The sequence below is a fragment of the Bos mutus genome, chromosome 11 (assembly GCF_027580195.1).
Source record: "Bos mutus isolate GX-2022 chromosome 11, NWIPB_WYAK_1.1, whole genome shotgun sequence".
Lineage (NCBI taxonomy): Eukaryota > Metazoa > Chordata > Mammalia > Artiodactyla > Bovidae > Bos > Bos mutus.
In genome coordinates, this window is record NC_091627.1 from 68,178,589 (window position 1) to 68,199,995 (window position 21,407).

At 42.9% G+C, this 21,407-nt stretch overlaps 1 protein-coding gene and 1 long non-coding RNA gene across 6 annotated transcripts in view; one reads left to right on the forward strand and one right to left on the reverse strand.

Moving 5' to 3' along the window:
* The window catches only part of LOC138989903 (uncharacterized), an 88,385-nt gene extending 68,528 nt beyond the window's left edge, over window positions 1-19,857 (reverse strand). The window contains exon 1 of the long non-coding RNA XR_011466081.1: window positions 19,661-19,857. This is a non-coding gene — a long non-coding RNA (uncharacterized lncRNA). The remainder of the gene's footprint in view (window positions 1-19,660) is intronic.
* EFEMP1 (EGF containing fibulin extracellular matrix protein 1) overlaps window positions 18,508-21,407 on the forward strand; it is a 70,548-nt gene continuing 67,648 nt past the window's right edge. For 3 of the 5 annotated variants that reach the window (XM_005889461.2, XM_070379549.1, XM_070379551.1), the window contains exons 1-2: window positions 18,509-18,665; window positions 19,927-20,014. In XM_005889461.2, the coding sequence (XP_005889523.1) occupies window positions 19,931-20,014 (84 nt within the window). In that variant the 5' untranslated portion in view covers window positions 18,509-18,665; window positions 19,927-19,930. Of the gene's footprint in view, window positions 18,730-19,926; window positions 20,015-21,407 lie in introns of all 5 variants that reach the window. The other 2 variants (XM_070379550.1, XM_070379548.1) reach the window with 2 other exon arrangements.

Consider the following 21,407-nt stretch of genomic DNA (forward strand, 5'->3'; position numbering starts at 1 on the left):
GAAGATGCAAGAAAGGTTTAACAAGGATCTAGAAGAAATAAAAAAGAGTCAATATATAATGAATAATGCAGTAAATGAGATCAAAAACACTCTGGAGGCAACAAATAGTAGAATAACAGAGGCAGAAGATAGGATTAGTGAAGCAGAAGATAGAATGGTAGAAATAAATGAATCATAGAGGAAAAAAGAAAAACGAATTAAAAGAAATGAGGACAATCTCAGAGACCCCCAGGACAATATTAAATGCCCCAACATTTGAATCATAGGATTCCCAGAAGAAGAAGACAAAAAGAAGGACCGTGACAAAATACTTGAGGAGATAATAGTTGAAAACTTCCCTAAAATGGGGAAGGAAATAATCACCCAAGTCCAAGAAACCCAGAGAGTCCCAAACAGGATAAACCCAAGGCAAAACACCCCAAGACACATATTAATCAAATTAACAAAGATGAAACACAAAGAACAAATATTAAAAGCAGCAAGGGAAAAACAACAAATAACACACAAGGGGATTCCCATAAGGATAATAGCTGATCTTTCAATAAAAACTCTTCAGGCCAGGAGGGAATGGCAAGACATACTTAAAGTGATGAAAGAAAATAACCTACAGCCCAGATTACTGTACCCAGCAAGGATCTCATTCAAATATGGAGGAGAAATCAGAAGCTTTACAGACAAGCAAAAGCTGAGAGAATTCAGCACCACCAAACCAGCTCTCCAACAAATGCTAAAGGATATTCTCTAGACAGGAAACACAAAAAGGGTGTATAAACTCGAACCCAAAACAATAAAGTAAATGGCAACGGGATCATATTTATCAATAATTACCTTAAACGTAAATGGGTTGAATGCCCCAACTAAAAGACAAAGACTGGCTGAATGGATACAAAAACAAGATCCCTATATATGTTGTCTACAAGAAACCCACTTCAAAACAGGGGACACATATAGACTGAAAGTGAAGGGCTGGAAAAAGATATTCCATGCAAATAAAGACCAAAAGAAAGCAGGAGTAGCAATACTCATATCAGATAAAATAGACTTTAAAACAAAGGCTGTGAAAAAAGACAAAGAAGGACACTACATAATGATCAAAGGATCAATCCAAGAAGAAGATATAACAATTATAAATATATATGCACCCAACATAGGAGCACCACAATATGTAAGACAAATGCTAACAAGTATGAAAGGGGAAATTAACAATAACACAATAATAGTGGGAGACTTTAATACCCCACTCACACCTATGGATAGATCAACTAAATAGAAAATCAACAAGGAAACAGAAACTTTAAATGATACAATAGACCAGTTAGACCTAATTGATATCTATAGGACATTTCACCCCAAAACAATGAATTTCACCTTTTCCTCAAGTGCACACGGAACCTTCTCCAGGATAGATCACATCCTGGGCCATAACTCTATCCTTGGTAAATTCAAAAAAATTGAAATCATTCTAAGCATTTTTTCTGACAACAATGCAGTAAGATTAGATCTCAATTACAGGAGAAAAACTATTAAAAATTCCAAAATATGGAGGCTGAACAACTTGCTGCTGTTGTTCACACAAATCACAACAAATCACAGAAGAAATCAAAAAAGAAATCAAAATATGCATAGAAATGAATGAAAATGAAAACACAACAACCCAAAACCTGTGGGACACTGTAAAAGCAGTGCTAAGGGGAAAGTTCATAGCAGTACAGGCATACCTCAAGAAACAAGAAAAAAGTCAAATAAATAACCTAACTCTACACCTAAAGCAACTAGAAAAGGAAGAAATGAAGAATCCCAGGGTTAGTAGAAGGAAAGAAATCTTAAAAATTAGGGCAGAAATAAATGCAAAAGAAACAAAAAAGACCATAGCAAAAATCAACGAAGCCGAAAGCTGGTTCTTTGAAAGGATAAATAAAATTGACAAACCATTAGCCAGACTTATCAAGAAACAAAGGGAGAAAAATCAAATCAATAAAATTAGAAATGAAAATGGAGAGATCACAACAGACAACACAGAAATACAAAGGATCATAAGAGACTACTATCAGCAATTATATGCCAATAAAATGGACGACGTGGAAGAAATGGACAAATTCTTAGAAAAGTACAACTTCACCAAACTGAACCAGGAAGAAATAGAAAATCTTAACAGACCCATCACAAGCACAGAAATTGAAACTATAATCAGAAATCTTCCAGCAAACAAAAGGCCAGGTCCAGAGGGCTTCACAGCTGAATTCTACCAAAAATTTAGAGAAGAGCTAACACCTATCCTACCCAAACTCTTACAGAAAATTGCAGAGGAAGGTAAACTTCCAAAATCATTCTATGAGGCCACCATCACCCTAATACCAAAACCTGACAAAGATGCCACACAAAAAAAGAAAATTACAGGCCAATATCACTGATGAACATAGATGTAAAAATCCTTAACAAAATTCTAGCAATCAGAATCCAACAACACATTAAAAAGATCATATACCATGACCAAGTGGGCTTTATCCCAGGGATGCAAGGATTCTTCAATATCTGCAAATCAATCAATGTAATACACCACATTAACAAATTGAAAAATAAAAGCCATATGATTATCTCAATAGATGCAGAAAAAGCCTTTGACAAAATTCAACATCCATTTATGATAAAAAAAAAAAACTCTCCAGAAAGCAGGAATAGAAGGAACATACCTTAACCTAATAAAAGCTATATATGATGCCGGGGACCAGCCCCGGCTGATCCAGGGTATTCGAAGGAGAGACGGCATAGGCGAGGATCAGGATACAATAGCTTCAATTAGATATTAATTAAAGATATAAAGAGTAATAGAATAAGGATAGCTCAGTAGGAAAATTCAGTGGAGAAAAGAGGCTGAGTAGCTTGGTTTACGCAGGGGACCAATAAAACTTCAAGACAAGAAGCTTGCACCACTTACGTAGGCCGCAGGCGCCCTTCCGTTCTCCCCAAGGAGAGGAGACACTGAGGCCTCCCGGTCGGATCTTAGAAGCCCAGGCATAATTAGTAAGCATGGTGGGTTCCACGCCCAGATGGAGACTCAGCCAGAGTGAGAGAGAGCGACATGGGGAGACCAGTATTTCGAGAAACTGATCCCAATTCTTTATTTTCCAGAGTCTGTTTTTATACACTGAGATGTTATACAAAAGTCACGTGGGGACAGCAGTCCTGACTTTTATCAAAGTCAGGTGCTTCATACAAATGTATACAGAGGTCTTAGGGGTGTTACATCATCTTCTGGCCAGGGGGCCTGCTGACAATTCGACCCTCTCCTTGTGACAGCGGTCAGTCAATCAGGACACTTATTTCTCCAGGGCTGATTATTCTCAAAACAGACGCCACCCAAATAAAGTTACATTCCTACAGGGTGAGGGTGTAATGGGTTTTAGTTAAGGAAAGAATTTACTTAGCCTAAGGTCTAACGTGATTAATATCAAAGGTTAATACTTATTTCTTCTATATATTCATTAATGTGTGTAAGGGCAGGGGATGTGGAGACTTAGCAACAAACATTGGCTCAACAAATGAAAAACCCTTCACCAACACAATTTCTAATTAGCCCATTATACTTATACTAATAGTTTTCTAACTTCTCTAAAGAACCTGTTTTTAGAGGGTTTAAAGCATCTTGTGCCTCTCACGGTTGGGAGGCTGTGAGCAATCACATGTGGCCAGACAAGCCTGTCAGGCAGGCCAGAGAACCTTCAGAGGAGTTTGTAGGTTAAAACACTCTTATCACGCCCAGTAACTGGAGCTCTAGGTTAACTCCTTCTCCGAAAGAGGTGGTGGGGGACAGCCCCCCGTAAAGTCAGAGATGTAGGTGAGAGCACAAAGTAGTAAAGTAGGCAGGCTCTGGTTATGGGGGTAGATGCTCAAGGAGTTCCAGGGGGACTCCTGAGGCTTGATCCCGCCTTTGTGTATGTCGAGCCTCCTTCCTCATGACCTTTGTCACGGGCGGAGTACCTCACTCTGGCCCCCAACAATATGACAAACCAACAGCAAACATTATCCTTAATGGTGAAAAATTGAAAGCATTTCCCCTAAAGTCAGGAATAAGACAAGGGTGCCCACTTTCACCACTACTATTCAACATAGTTTTGGAAGTTTTGGCCACAGCAATCAGAGCAGAAAAAGAAATAAAAGGAATCCAAGTTGGAAAAGAAGAAGTAAAACTCTCACTGTTTGCAGATGACATGATCCTCTACATGGAAAACCCTAAAGACTCCACCAGAAAATTACTAGAACTAATCAATGAATATACTAAAGTTGCAGGATATAAAATCAACACACAGAAATCCCTTGCAAACTTATACACTAATAATGAGAAAATAGAAAGAGAAATTAAGGAAACAATTCCATACACCATTGCAACGAAAAGAATAAAATACTTAGGAATATATCTACCTAAAGAAACTAAAGACCTATATATAGAAAACTATAAAACACTGGTGAAAGAAATCAAGATCAGATCAGATCAGTCACTCAGTCATGTCCGACTCTTTGCGACCCCATGAATCGCAGCATGCCAGGCCTCCCTGTCCATCACCAACTCCTGGAGTTCACTCAGACTCACGTCCATCGAGTCAGTGATGCCATCCAGCCATCTCATCCTCTGCCATCCCCTTCTCCTTCTGCCCCCAATCCCTCCCAGCATCAGAGTCTTTTCCAATGAGTCAACTCTTCATATGAGGTGGCCAAAGTACTGGAGTTTCAGCTTTAGCATCATTCCTTCCAAAGAAATCCCAGGACTGATCTCCTTCAGAATGGACTGGTTGGATCTCCTTGCAGTCCAAGGGACTCTCAAGAGTCTTCTCCAACACCACAGTCCAAAAGCATCAGTTCTTCGGCGCTCAGCCTTCTTCACAGTCCGACTCTCGCATCCATACATGACCACAGGAAAAACCATAGCCTTGACTAGACGAACCTTTGTTGGCAAAGTAATGAATATGCTATCTAGGTTGCTCATAACTTTCCTTCCAAGGAGTAAGCGTCTTTTAATTTCATGGCTGCAGTCACCATCTGTAGTGATTTTGGAGCCCAGAAAAATAAAGTCTGACACTGTTTCCCCATCTATTTCCCATGAAGTGGTGGGACCGGATGCCATGATCTTCGTTTTCTGAATGTTGAGCTTTAAGCCAACTTTTTCACTCTCCACTTTCACTTTCATCAAGAGGCTTTTTAGTTCCTCTTCACTTTCTGCCATAAGGGTGGTGTCATCTGCATATCTGAGCTGAGTGATATTTCTCTTGGCAATCTTGATTCCAGCTTGTGTTTCTTCCAGTCCAGCATTTCTCATGATGTACTCTGCATAGAAGTTAAATAAACAGGGTGACAATATACAGCCTTGATGAACTCCTTTTCCTATTTGGAACCAGTCTGTTGTTCCATGTCCAGTTCTAACTGTTGCTTCCTGACCTGCATACAAATTTCTCAAGAGGCAGATCAGGTGGTCTGGTATTCCCATCTCTTGAAGAATTTTCCACAGAAAATGAAAGAGGACACTAATAGATGCAGAAATATACCATGTTCATGGATAGGAAGAATCAATATAGTGAAAATGAGTATACTACCCAAAGCAATCTATAGATTCAATGCAATCCCTATCAAGCTACCAACGGTATTTTTCACAGAGCTAAAACAAATAATTTCACAATTTGTATGGAAATACAAAAAACCTTGAATATCCAAAACAATCTTTAAAGAAGAATGGAACTAGAGGAATCAATCTACCTGACTTCAGGCTCTACTACAAAGCCACAGTCATCAAGACAGTATGGTACTGGCACAAAGACAGAAACATAGATCAATGGAACAAGATAGAAATCCCAGAGATAAATCCATGCACATATGGACACCTTATCTTTGACAAAGGAGGCAAGAATATACAATGGATTAAAGACAATCTCTTTAACAAGTGGTGCTGGGAAAACTGGTCAACCACTTGTAAAACAATGAAACTAGAACACTTTCTAACACCATACACAAAAATAAACTCAAAATGGATTAAAGATCTAAATGTAAGACCAGAAACTATAAAACTGCTAGAGGAGAACATAGGCAAAACACTCTCTGACATACATTACAGCAGGATCCTCTATGACCCACCTCCCAGAATACTGGAAATAAAAGCAAAAATAAACAAATGGGACCTAGTTAAACTTAAAAGCTTTTGCACAACAAAGGAAACAATAAGCAAGGTGAAAAGACAGCCTTCAGAATGGGAGAAAATAATAGCAAATGAAGCAACTGACAAACAACTAATTTCAAAAATATACAAGCAACTCCTACAGCTCAACTCCAGAAAAATAAATGACCCAATCAAAAAATGGGCCAAAGAACTAAATAGACATTTCTCCAAAGAAGACATACAGATGGCTAACAAACACATGAAAAGATGCTCAACATCACTCATTATCAGAGAAATGCAAATCAAAACCACAATGAGGTACCATTTCACACCAGTCAGAATGGCTGTGATCCAAAAGTCTACAAGCAATAAATGCTGGAGAAGGTGTGGAGAAAAGGGAACCCTCTTACACTGTTGGTGGGAATGCAAACTAGTACAGCCACTATGGTGAACAGTGTGGAGATTCCTTAAAAAACTGGAAATAGAATGGCCTTATGACCCAGCAATCCCACTGCTGGGCATACACACCGAGGAAACCAGAATTGAAAGGGACACGTGTACCCCAATGTTCATTGCAGCACTGTTTATAATAGCCAGGACATAGAAGCAACCTAGATGTCCATCAACAGATGAATGGATAAGAAAGCTGTGGTATATATACACAATGGAGTATTACTCAGCCATTAAAAAGAATACATTTGAATCAGTTCTAATAAGGTGGATGAAACTGGAGCCTATTATACAGAGTGAAGTAAGCCAGAAAGAAAAACACCAATACAGTATACTCACACATATATATGGAATTTAGAAAGATGGTAACAATAACCCTGTATGGGAGACAGCAAAAGAGACACAGATGTGTAGAACAGTCTTTTGGACTCTGAGGGAGAGGGAGAGAGTGGGATGATTTGGGAGAATGACATTGAAACATGTATAATATCATATAAGAAATGAATCGCCAGTCCAGGTTCAATGCAGGATATAGGATGCTTGAAGCTGATGCACTGGGATGAACCAGAGGGAGGGTGCGGGGAGGGAGGTGGGAGAGGGGTTCAGGATGGGGAACACGTGTATACCCATGGCAGATTCATGTTGATGTATGGCAAAACCAACACAATATTGTAAAGTAATTAACCTCCAATTAAAATAAATAAATTTAAATTTAAAAAAAAGAAGAAGACAATACTTCTGTCATCTCACCAGACCTAACAGCCAGGTTCTGGACTTTGACATTCTTCTCTTACTGGCACTAGAGAAGACAGTACTTCTGCCACAACTTCCTAGACCTAACAGCCAGGTTTTAAACTTTGACATTCTTCTCTTACTGGCACTAAGTCATTTCTCCTTATTTTTTTGGACCTAGGAATTTTTCCTTTTTGTATTTAGGGGACATTCTGATGACTGCTGATGGCCTACCACTCTAAGGAAAGAAATGATGAACAGGCAAAAGCAATGTGAGAAATACAGGTAAGTAGAAGGTGACAACAACAGGTAGATTCAATATAACAACTACAAATAAATGTTTTTACCCAGGTCAGTGTTTGTGTAAAACTGACACAAAGAAGTTGAGCAACTGCTATGATTACCCAGCTAAAGCACAGCAAAAGTCCAGGCAAGAACTCCTGTGTCCTTTCATATTTTCTTTCTACCACACCTTTTCTCTTCACTTTTTTTTTTTTTTGTTTTGTTTTGGCCACACTACAGTTTTCAGGATCTTAGTTCCCATACCAGGGATGGAACTCAGATCTCAGCAGTGAAAGTTCAGAGTCCTAACCACTGGCCTGCCAAGGAATTCCCTTTTCTATACCTTTAAGTTTGCCTAGGATTGAGGGCTTTCCAAGGATATAGAACTTCCAGTGCAAAAACTGGAAAAGTCCTGGGAAAACTGGGATGAGTCAATCACCTTGCCATTAATCCCTACATAATTGTTCCATCTTCACTGCCTTCTTCACTGCCTTCTTAATATTTTTTCATAGATTTCACTTTCCAGTTACCCACATACTAGTGAAAATCATTAATCAGGTTTTAACCACAAGATTTGTGGCTCCATGACTCAATTAAAGCCTGTGGGTCCTTGAGACTTCTAATTATTTTCAAGGAATTTTTTTTTAAAAGGAAAGAAAAAGTGAAGTCAGTCAATCATGTCTGACTCTTTGTGACCCCATGGACTGTAGCTTACCAGGCTCCTCTGTCCATGGGATTTTCCAGGCAAGAGTACTGGAGTGGGTTGCCATTTCCTTCTCCATTTAAAAAGGGAGCAATAGTAAAATTTTGCTAAGGGCTACACTGTTCTCCAGTGTGGGCTTAGGAGACCTTTCACCTAGGAAAGAAATCCTTCCCCTCAGTTCTGATTGGTTGAGGTGGGACGATGGGCTACCCTGAAACAACAGCCAGAGAATGCCATTGCTGATTTCATTACCTTATACCTGTCGGGAGATGCCCTATTGTAAGGAATACCTAAAGAATCCTGGGTTAAGATGGAGGAATAGTCTACTATAGCCCATCACACTATATATTCTAATATCTCAGAACAATCATTCACATGTATTTGATATTTACCATGAGTTTCTTACCTAGTCCCCACAACCTTAAGAAAGAAAGTGTGTTATCCTTCCCATTTTATAGAAGCAGGAACTGAGGCTTATAGCACTTACAAGATTTCCCAAAGGTAAGATTTTGTAAATAGTAAATAAAGAGGTCAAAACAAAAAAGAAAAAATTAATGTTAGACTTCATCAAATTTAAAAATGTTTGCTCCCAAAAAAACAGCATTAAGAGAATGAAAAGGCAAAACAAAGACTGGGAGAAAACATTCAAAAATCTGACAAAGAACTTGCAGGGAGAACTTGTATTTTTTAAAAAGCTCTTACTACTAATAAGACAAGAAACAAAAATAAAGAAATAAAGATTTGAATGGGCTCTTCACAAAAGAAGACATAATGATGGATAATGAGCATATAAAAAAGTTCAGTATCATTAGATATCAGAGAAACATAATATAAAACCACAATGAGCTGCCACTTACACACCTGCCATAAAATGGCTAGCATTATAAGTTGCTGACAATATCACAGAGTTTCACATACTGCTGGTAGGAATGTAAAGTGGTATGGCTACTTTGGGAAATACTTTGGCACTTTCTTATGAAGTTAAACATACCTATACCATATGACCCAGAGATTCCACCTCTAAGTATTTATCTAAATGAAGGGAAAATATATGTCCACACAAAGATTTCTACATTAAATGTCCATGATGGCTTTATTCACAAACAATCCAAATACCCATCCACAGGTGAACAGATAGACAAACCAGGGTATATCCACACAGTGGAACAATACTCATTAATTAAAAAGGAGTGAACTTCTGATATACCTAACAGCTAGGATGCATCTCAAAAGTATGCTGAGTGAAGGAAGCCAGATGCAAAAATGTACATGTTCTAGGATTCCATGTACATGAACTTCTGCTGAGAAATGGCTGCAGAGGAGCGAGGGTATAAGTAAGGAGAAAGATAAGGAGGCTAAAATAATTTGTGTGGAAGATGGTGGCAGCAGAGGCCAGCATGGTCATGAAATAAGTAATGAGAAGTTGTTCAGTTCTGGATACAGTTTAAAGATGGAGCCAACAGAGTTTTCTGAAGAACTGAATGCAGGGTGTGTAAGAAAGAAGAGAAGCCACGGATGACTCTGTGATCTTGGATCTAAGCAAATGGAAAGATGAAATTGCTGTTCATTAAGATGGTGAAGCAGGTAGGTAGAGAAGGTCGGGAAGAAGGGTGAAAGTCAGCAGACTGTTCAGTTTGAAATGTCCATTAGGTGCACAAATGAAGATAGCAGGTCAGGAGTTGGATGTACAGGAACAATTCCTGGCTGGAGATAGAAATTTGGGGGTTTTAACCCCCCTTTTTCCTGGGGAAAAGGCTGAAGATAGGTAAAAAGAACTCAAAAAGTAGAATAAAATGTCTAGACAGAACTTCTTACTGTACAAAAGCAAAGATACAATTTACTAAAGTTTGGAGGTCAATAATGACTGGGGAAACAAAAATGGAAATTCTGGCACCAAAATCTTCAATACTATTACCAAAACCCCGTACACTAAAATAACTATGGTGAAGCATCAGGGTGGTGAAGCTCCTCTGATCTTGTCCACTGCTGTGTGGCTTGCAACCAAACTGGCAAGTTTGGCAACCTACTACATACACAACAGATAAGGACAGAGGCTCTCCCCCCCCCCCCCACCCGCCCTCCTCCCCCCCCCCCCCGCCCCACAGCCGCTCTCTCTCTCTTGCATTCCCTATCATTTGATGCCCTTTGGTCTGCAGGGAAGGAGAAGGAGCTGTTGGGCGGAGCCTCTGCCCCTGCTGAGGGGGTGCTGAGTCAACAACTTCAGCTTGCATATTGTCTCATTCATGAAACTATTTTCTTTAGAAGTCATAACTGCCTTGGAGGCAAACTATTAATCTGACTTTAGAGTTGGAGTGTTCAAAGATAGCCACAATCTGTGTGGTATGACTTGAAGAAGCCAGAAAAAAAATTTTTCTTTTTCTCTCCAACTTCCTGAAATTCCACCATTAGTATGAAAGGTGAGAGCAAAATATCCAATTTTGAATGACCAATGTTGGGGACTCCCATAAATGAACCAGTGGAGAGAAGAAAAGCAGTAGATGATAAAGGCATGGGTGGGGGGAGGGGGGTGTGTGGTTGAAAGACCAAAAACAACACAACCTCACAATTTTGTGTGAGTTCTACTTGGCCTATTCCCAACACCTGGCACACAGTAAGTCACAAATATTTGTTGAATTGAAGGAGGAAACAGAACAGGCTCCATCTTGAAAGCAGGACTCCATCTTGGGCCGGATTGTGGACTTTGAGCTATATGCCCAGTATCTATGGAAACGATATACCAACTGGAAAACCAGGCCCCCTGGTTTTCCAGTTGGAAGAGCCCCAGGGCTCATACCTAGACTCTCTGTTGCCTAAAAGAATACCCTAATTATCTGTGTAACCGAATAGAATCATAACTTCTATTGTGCTTTTTGGGGTATGACCACAGGCCTATTGATAATTGTCCACTGTTAACTACCTAGGCTTAAGGCATATGAATCATGGGTTAACTTTGATTGTATCTTTCTTTTCCTTTGTTCAGACTACTTTCAGGGAATTGGGGGAAGTGGGTTTGGGCACGTACACTTAGGGTATAGAAGGTTTTCAGAAAAACTGGCAGGGTCCTTGGCTAAGAGGAGACTCTGCCTTGGGCCCACCAGTATAATAAACTGCACTCCACTATCTGCATTGTCCTTCTGAGTGAGTTTGTTTCCCAGGACACATGGCTACAACATTTGGTGCATGGGCCGGGAAACCCCTCACTTTGAGGAGTCAAGTCCCATTTGGGACTACTCCAAGGCCTTGCGGCTCGAATCTTCTAGAGGGGGGAAGGCGCCTCGCCCTTCTGGAAGGATTCTGCTTCTCAATGCCCGGACCTTTCATGTTAGCGGGTAGTGGACGGCAGCAGGGGAACTGAGCGCTCAGGTGAGGAGGAGCCCACCCGGTAGGGTGGAAAAGGGGCCTGATCACCCCCCTGGGAGGGATTAGAAGGAGCACAGACGGAGCCTAGAATAGGTAGGTGGCAACGATTTCTTGGTACACAGGTTGACGAATGTGTTAGGGCTTAGGAAGGAAATTTGTGAAGGTCATTTAGGAGGTGGTGTCCACGCCGTCTTGGGGAAAATTATTACCAAGCAATTGCCAGGGGATTTTTAGGAGAAGAAACTTGGTTTTTGTGTGCTCGTATTCTGCCCTCACTTCATGGGAAATAGATGGGGAAACAGTGGAAACAGCGTCAGACTTTATTTTGGAGGGCTCCAAAATCACTGCAGATGGTGATTGCAGCCATGAAATTAAGACACTTACTCCTTGGAAGGAAAGTTATGACCAACCTAGATAGCATATTCAAAAGCAGAGGCAATACTTTGCCAACAAAGGTCCATCTAGTCAAGGCTATGGTTTTTCCAGTGGTCATGTATGGATTTAAAAGTTGGACTGTGAAGAAAGCTGAGCGCCGAAGAACTGATGCTTTTGAACTGTGGTGTTGGAGAAGACTCTTGAGAGTTCCTTGGACTGCAAGGAGATCCAGTCAGTGCATTCTAAAGGAGATCAGATCTGGGTGTTCTTTGGAAAGAATGATGCTAAAGCTGAAACTCCAGTACTTTGGCCACCTCATGCGAAGAGTTGACTCCTTGGAAAAGACCCTGATGCTGGAAGGGATTGAGGGCAGGAGGAGAAGGGGATGACAGAGGATGAGATGGCTGGATGGCATCACCGACTTGATGGACATGAGCTTGAGTGAACTCTTGGAGTTGGTGATGGACAGGGAGGCCTGGCATGCTGCAATTCATGGGGTCACAAAGAGTCGGACATGACTGAGTGATTGAACTGAACTGATTCTGCCCTTCCCAAGGAGGTGTCCCCTCTGCTAGAAATTCTTGACCCCCTCGGAACTGTCATGCTAGAAGGAAGGGGATACATAAGTGAGTACAAATTGGCTTTTCCGGAGATGGCCTGGGACGTGGGATATTTAACCCATCTGTATTTTCATCCACACCTGATCAAGCCCACCAAGGCAGAATGGACTTTAAAAGTTAAGGGAGAAACAGTCTTGGATCACGTGGTGTTCTGGTTTGGCTGTGCTGACCGGCAGGTGAAGACAAGCCAATCCCCCTTCTCCCTCTGGGATCTGGCAGGTAAGGCTCTTCTCACCTCAAATAGGAAGGAGGCAGAATGGCAATTTAAGTGTCATTGAGTGGAAATATCAGAAGTACATAGGGTACTGAGAACTTTGTAGACAGACGAAAAGGAAAAGTAGAAGAAGGTCCGAGAAGGTAAGCAAGATGGGGGGAAGTGAATCTAAGGCAACTGTATTGGAGTGCATGATTAAAATTTTAAATAAGGGATTTTGAGGGGACTATGGGGTGAAGATGAAGCCTAACTGCCTCCACATACTCTGTGAGGTCGAATGGCCCCCTATGGGAGTAGGATGGCCACCAGAGAACACCATGAACTTAAAAATAGTGGAAGCAGTCTATACAGTAGTCACAGGAGAGCCAGGACACCTGGATCAATATCCATATATTGACTCATGGTTACGGTTAGCTCAAGACCCTCCTACTTGGACAAGGTTCTGTATCCAGAAGGGAAAGGGAAAAATATTAATGGCACAAAAATTGACTGATGATAAAAAAGGAAATTCTACAGGATTTGGACAGGGATGACCTGACTCCTCCCACATACTGGATAATGACGTGCCTGCCTCCCAGTGTTCCACCAGGTCCAGAGGCCGCCTTACTGACCAATCCAGGGCCAGGTGAAGTTCCTGCAGCAGCCACTGCTCTTCCACCAGCTCTCCCAGAGTTCATAGAGCCGCCATTTCGGCAGGCTCCAATCCCAGCAATAGAGACCTCTGGTCAACGCCCCCAGAATTCCACCTCAGCTGAACCTCCTAGATTGTATCCACCTCTCCCAGTAAGTACTGATGGGAAGGGGGAAGAAAACACAGCAATTAGACAGAGGCTATGCTCTGCCAAGGAACAGGGGGAAAGAACCCCACTACAGATGCCCCTCAGAGAGCTACAATAGCCTCCAGTTCAGGACGCAGGGGGCACTGCCATCCGCCCCCTGTAGCCTATTATTACCAGCCATTTTCCTCTACCGATATATTAAACTGGCAGAGACACACTCCACCGTAGCATGGGGGAGCCACAAGCCATGATTAGGCTAATGGAGACTATTTTTCGAACCCACCGCCCTACATAGGATGACATAATCCAACTACTAGTCTCCCTTTTCAGCACTGAGGACAGACACAGGATCCTAACTGAGGCTAGAAAATGGTTACGAGAAATGGTACCTGAGGGTACCACAAACCCGCAGTGGTGGGCAGAACTAGCCACCCCTGATAAGAGGCCCAGTTGGGACTGTAACAGAGAGGAAGGGAGGGGCCACCTGGAGAGATATTGGGTGACTATTTTACAAGGTGTCAAGAAGGGGGCCCAAAAAGCTATGAGTATCACAAAACCCTCCAAAGTGATTCAAAGGGAAAGCGAATCACCCTCTGAGTTCTGCGAAAGACTGTGAGAGGCCTATAGACTTAATATGCCAATGGACCCAGCCAGAGGCTGCTGGGTCTCAGATGGTGGTAAATGCAGCCTTTGTGTCTCCAGCCTACCCTGAAAATGTCAGATGGGGGGACACCCAGTGACTCATGAATTTTTATACATCCCTGAATGCCCAGTACCTTTGTTAGGAAGAGACTTGCTGTCTAAATTGGGGGTACAAGTGACCTTACCCCCCACAAAAGACCCACTGTTCGAGTGGGCTCAACCACCTATCTACTCTTCCTCTCAGTAACCCCTCAAGATGAATGGAGGTTGCACGATCTCCCGGAAGGGACACCGGACAGGCTAAACAGTCAAGAGAGACAGTTAACTCAACAATTCCCTGGGGTCTGCGCAGAAGACAACCCACCCCAGGCTTGCAAAACAAGTCCCACTGGTAATAGAACTCAAACCCAGTACAATTATGTCAGCACCTGCCTTGGGCCTGCCAGACCTTGCTAAGCCATTTACTCTTTACGTGACTGAAAAGGACAAGGTGGCTATGGGAGTGTTGTCCCAGACTATGGGGACATGGGACAGACCAGTGACTTTTCTCTAATCAGCTGGACAATGTTGCCACTGGGTGGCTGGGATGCTTATGTGCAGTTGCTGCAGTTGTCTTACTGGTCCGGGAGGCAACCAAGCGGACTTTGGGCCAAGATTTGTTTGTAAAAGTCCCGTATGAGGTCAACCCTCTCCTGCGAGGGGACCCCCATGAATGGCTGTCAACATCCCGGATTACTCAATACCAGGGACTGTTATGTGAGAACCCCCATGTTACTACTGAGCCTTGTCAGGCCCTGAATCTGGCCACTCTCTTTCTTGTGGGAGAAGGTGGGCCCTCACATGATTGCAAGGAAATATGCCAGCAGACCTGACTTGAGAGACCAGCCAATCCTGGATCCAGATTTGGTCCTGTACACCAACGGCACCAGCCTGGTGAAACAAGGACAATGACTGTCGGGATAGGCAGTAGTCATGGAAGAAACCATCGTTGAGGCTAGCTCTCTGCCATCACACTGGTCCACTCAATAGGCCGAACTATATGCTCTAATCCAGGCCCTCCAGCTGTCAAAAGGTAAGAAGACAAACATTTACACAGACTGCAGGTATGCTTTTGCCACATTACAGGGCTCTGTATAAGGAGAGAGGCCTTTGACAGCCAGTGAAAAAGATATTAAAAATAAGGAAGAAATCAAGGCCCTATTAGATGCTGCCTGGGAACCAGAAAGGGTTGCAGTCATACACTGCTGAGGACGTCAAAAAGAGGATACCCCCCGGGCTCAGGGAATAGACTGGCAGATAAGACCGCTAAACAAGCAGCCAAGGGCTTGTGACAAGTGAAATCCCTATTAAAGCTTCCATTTTGGCGGAGATAACTGAGCTAACGCTAGACTCTCCAAAATACACTGAAGCCCAAAACCAACTAGCCAAAGCAGAAGGGGCCATCAAGACTGAAAAGGGATGGTGGGAATTGCCAAGTGGCAAATTATTGGTACCAGAGGAGCTGGCACCCACTCTGGTAAGCCAAACACACCAAGCGACCCATCTAGGCCATGATAAACTGGAAGAGCTAATTCGAAAATATTTCTTGGTTCCTTGCCTCTCTTCCTATACAGGACAAACTCTCAGAACTGCATTGCCTGCTCACAGGTCAATGCTGCCTCTTGGCACAGACAGAAACCTCCAAGGATTCAGGTAAAAGGCATGCTGCCGTTTGAACACCTGGAAGTGGACTTCACTGAAAAGAAACCTCACCAATACTACCATTACCTGCTGGTCGTAGTATGTACGTTCTCGGGATGGGTAGAAGCTTTTCCTACCCAGACTGAAAGAGCATCAAAAGTAGCCTGGTGCCTGCTTAGGGAGATAGTTCCCAGATTTGGATTTCCTACCAGCATTGGATCGGACAATGGCCCAGCTTTCATAGCTGATTTAGTATAACAAGTAAGCAAAACTGTAAACATCAAGTGGAAATTACATACAGCATATAGGCCCCAGAGTTCTGGGGTGGTGGAAGGAACCAACCGGACACTTAAAGAGACACTCTCCAAGTGGATCTCAGAGACTGACTGTTCCTGGGTGGACTTGTTTCTGACGGCTCTGCTCAGACTCACGATGACCCCACAGTCCCATGGCTCGTCTCTTCTTTAAGAGCATCTTAAAGAAGAAGAGATGAAGCTCTACAATCAACTGCTGCTACAAGAACTTGCTGGTATCATCTTGAGACAAAACTGTATATGGGAGGCCCCCTCCCATAATAAAACAGGTGTCAACAAATTTGCCTCAGGTAAGAGAAGATGGGATTTCACAGCAGATGGAACAACTGGGTAAGGTAATAAATCAGGTAATGAAGTTTATACAAGAAAGGGTGCCATTCCCCCTTGGGGAACAGATTGACGAATTTGTGCTTGGGGATCAGGTGTGGTCAAGGACTGGAAACACGACTCCTTGGCGGCACATTGGAAGGGTCCATATACTGTTGTTCTAACCACCCCTACGGCAGTTAAAGTTGCAGGTGTCACTCCCTGGATCTATCACACGAGCGTGAAGAGAGCATACCATGCAGACCCAGAGGACACCGAGTGGACTACACAGAAGGACCCCACTGATCCCCATGAACCCAAGAGCATCTTAAAGAAGAAGAAGAGATGAAGCTCTACAATCAACTGCTGCTACAAGGACTTGCTGGTATCATCTTGAGACTAACCATAGTTTCAGTACAGAGAGGGACTGGTGCTATAGTTAAAGTTGAATGTTGTGCATACATTCCTGATTTATCTGGCTATGTATCAGCCACCCTAGATGACATGAAAGGTCAGTTAAAAGTTATGTCTGATGATAATCTTCCTTTTGGACTTCGGTCCTATCTTGGATGAAGGGTGATTGGTGGAAAACTATATTTACCATTGTTATAGTTGCCTTGATAGTTCTGCCTTGTGAACTCTTTATTTTACAATGTATTATGAACTTTGTAACCCAAAGGTTGATGTCGTTCTCCCAAATTGGAGGTCAGAGAGTCAGGGCGCAATATATCCCTATGAATGATGCTCATATGAGTTAAGAGCATCAAGAAAAGGGAATGAAGGAGGAAACAGACAGAACAGGCTCCATCTTGAAAGCAGGACTCCATCTTGGGCTGGATTGTGGACTTTGAGCTATATGCCCAGTATCTATGGAAATGATATACCAACTGGAAAACCAGGCCCACTGGATGGAAGAGCCCCAGGGCTCGTACCTAGACTCTCTGTTGCCTAAAAGAATACCCTAATTATCTGTGTAACTGAATAGAATCATAACTACTATTATGCTTTTTGGGTATGACCACAGGCCTATTGATAATTGTCCACTGTTAACTACCTAGCAGAGAAGGCAATGGCACCCCACTCCAGTACTCTTGCCTGGAAAATCCCATGGATGGAGGAGCCTGGTAGGCTGCAGTCCATGGGGTCGCTAAGAGTTGGACATGACTAAGCGACTTCACTTTCACTTCACTAACTACCTAGGCTTAAGGCATATGAATCACAGGTTAACTTTGTATCTTTCTTTTCCTTTGTTCAGACTACTTTCAGGGAATTGGGGGAAGTGGATTTGGGTACATACTCTTAGGGTATAGAAGGTTTTCAGAAAAACTGGTCAAGGTCCTTGGCTAAGAGGAGACTCTGCCTTGGGCCCACCAGTGTAACAAACAGCATTCCACTATCTGCATTGTCCTTCTGAGTGAGTTTGTTTCCCGGAACGCATGGCTACAACATTATGAATGCTCTTTTTCTATATTTTAGGAAGTAGACACTCCCCTATCCCCTCCTCCCACCAAAAAAAAAAAACAAACATATCTTAAAGAAAAGGCGAAAGAACTAGTCCTATAAATGGGGTTCATTTACTTTCCTAGGATTCACTTTTTTTTTTTTTTTTTTTTTAAGCAATTTCTCAGGACGCTCGCAAGCTCTCTAGGAGAGCAGTTTTCCACTCCGCGGGGCACGAGAAATTGCCTGGGAGGCTGGAGCATCACCAAGGCCTATTCATATCCCAAACATCACATGCCAAACGTGCCATCTTCTGCCTAGAGTTCCGGCGCGTCTGGGAACTAAGGGTGAGGGGCTGGGAGGGGCGGGCAGGCGCCCTCGGAGGTAGGGGCGCAGACCCAGCTGCGCAGCGCGCCCTCCCCTCTGGGTTTGCTGCGCTCAGCTCAGCCCTTGCGCCTCCCTCAGCTCTCTCCTCCGCCCCCCTTCGCCCTCCCCTTTCCCTCCTTTTCTCCTCCTCCTCCTGCCGCCGCGCCGCTGCCAGACCTCGCCAGTTCAGACCCACGGGGCTGCCCTCCCCTGCGCTCTCCCCTCGCTGCCCGGGCCCGGAGCGCAGCGCGGCCGCGCAGGTAGGAACCCCGGAGCGGGGGTCACACCAGCGCACCCCGTGCCCGCGTGGCCGCGCGCTGAGGAGTAAGTGGGGTGACTTGAGGGGTGCAGTGGACCTGAGAACTGCCCCCACACAGTGCAGGATCTTTCAGGCAGAGAGGGAGGTGGAGGTGTGAGGTCTCGGAATGCGATCTGTCAGGATGTGCGAGCATTAGGTGACATCTGTTTGGATGGGCATGTGTGTGCGTGCCGACAATCAACCGACAGGGCTTTGCCCGCAAACGAAGTTTTGAAACTTTCAGGGGGCCAGTGTGTGAGATTTAAGCCGCACCTGGATTTCACCGGAACTGGTTAGAAGCTGGAGCACTAAGCAGCTCCCCAGAGACAGCCGCCTGTTAACATACTTTTAAGAAAGGGGACCTCGCCTCCCTGAGGACGCCTGGCCGGCCGCCCTGAAACTGGTACTTCGGGCTGCGGTGTGGTTCCCCAGTTCTGGCCTTAGGGAGACCGGATCCTGAAGGTAGCATTTCGGGGACCGAGACACCCGTAAGGCGCGAGGGAACTAGACGCTTGGGCTGCTCCTCTACACCACCTGGGGCTTTTAAACAAAGCTGCTCACAGAGAACGCGTGGAAATGCCACTTGGAGAGTTTGCGCTGGGGAATGTGAGGAGTTCTGAAGGGCAGGTATTTTACTATGGGAGGAGATTGCTCCGGAGTTTCGCTGTGGTATTTTGTTTAAAAAAAAAAAAAAAAAAGCCAAGATAATTCATATTGGTTCACAAGTTTTTCTGCTGAACTTTGCAAGGAACTTAATGAGCGACTGATCTGATCTGATAACTAGCTGGAGGTGAGCTTATAGGGAAAGCCTTAACGTTCAAAGGAATATGAGATTTGCTGCCCCACTTCCACCCTCGGAAAAAAAATGCACCGTCACCTTTGAAATTAATTACCCTGTATTCTTTCTCTTTCACCCCCTTTCTCGAGCCTATTGTAGGTGCAGTGTAAATTGCTTACCTTACAGCTTTTGTGTATATTCGTAGCCGGACAGTGTAAATCGAAATGTAATTCTGCAGCCGTCTTCAGCCTTTGGTGTCCCGTTTGGCCAAGGGAAAGTTGAGGAGGGGGTGGGGAGATGAGAAGTAGATTAGAAGAAGTTGTGTATGAAGGAGCCTCAGCTTTCTCCACCTTCTCTACCTTGCTTGCTTGTTACTTTACAGCTGAAGTTTTATTTTCCTCCGCTGCGGATGCTAAGCATCGGTTTGTACTGTGTTTTATTTGAGATTCATGATGTTGAAAGCCCTTTTCCTAACTATGCTGACTCTGGCGTTGGTCAAGTCACAGGACACTGAAGAAACCATCACGTACACGGTAAGGGGTGATGGAATTTGAGATAACTGCAGTTCAGTGGGATTCTGTGGCACAAGGGAGACTTTATCCAGTCCTGCCAGTCTATGTGGGCTATTCTCTGCAGAGGGTAATAAATTAAACCAGCGTTAACAAGGTTCACGTTTAAGATATGTTGTAAATAGCCTGTCCTTTCAAAAGTTCATTTAGATCCCCATTTGAGATAGGGACCAAAATGTAAGGATTTATGCAAGGCCAAAAAGGGAAACTCCTTTAAAACAAAAATCAAAGTAAGCTACATGTTTATGAAACATTCAGCATATTAATGAGTATAAGTCTTTGGAAAACATGAATTACTATATACATGCAGATAAAACCAGAACTCAAGGAGTAAGACTCAAATAGGAATGTTAAATATCATAAAAGCCCTTCACCTCATTTGTGCATGTGACTTATGTTCTCATGTAAGTGGATTTTCTCGACTTTATAAAGGCTATTATTCACTTACAATCCAACTGATAGCTCATATAAATGCCACTCAGATAGACATGTGTTACCAGGATGCAGTATTTGGTAAAATGCATTGTGTGAAATTTGGTTTTGTATTTTCTGATTAGCATATCTGATATTTCCAAGTAATCTTTATTAATTAGCTAATTGTATGAGTCAATCAACATTGAATAAAGTATTGAAAATATCATCATCTAACCACCCCTCCCCACCACTGCCCAGAATGGATGGTGAGAACAGAGCAGTGCTTGCCTCACTTCTGGTGAGTTTGTTTGCACCTCTGTTTTGTGTTTTCTAGTCTTTAATCAGTGTTTTGAGGCAAATGACATTTGTCCTGGATCAGAATATGAAAACCATATTTTTCTACTTGCTCCCAACTTAAAATTAAGTAATCTTACTCAAAAGAATTTCGAAGATTTTTGAAAATAAAACTCTAAAAGTGAGCTAATGTTAATTACTGATAATAAACATTATCTCACTTTTTGATACCGTATTATCCCTAGAATGTTAGTATTCATCTGGCAAATGTTCCTTGTTGTCCAGATCAACTATAAATCAAATGGGGTTTAGTATAAATATTTTGTTAACTTAATGGTAAATGTAGTTGCTTCCTCTGCTGAAGATAAATAAAGCAAGAGAAATGAATACATGTGTTGTTTATCTTCAGATGAAATTGTTTTGTTCTTTGGGCTAAACTTACTACCTTCTTAGGGAGTTAAAATTAAATTAGCTACCCCCTTTTATATTCATGTAATAATAGATTTTATTGCTTTTACAACTGCTTATCTTGTACTCCCTTCCCTTTGCTAATCACCTAAACCTTACTCATCTTTGGCAGAGAAAGTTCCCTGTGGTTTAGACACTGTAGTTTTAAGACTGCTAACTAGGGTTCACCATTTATACCAGG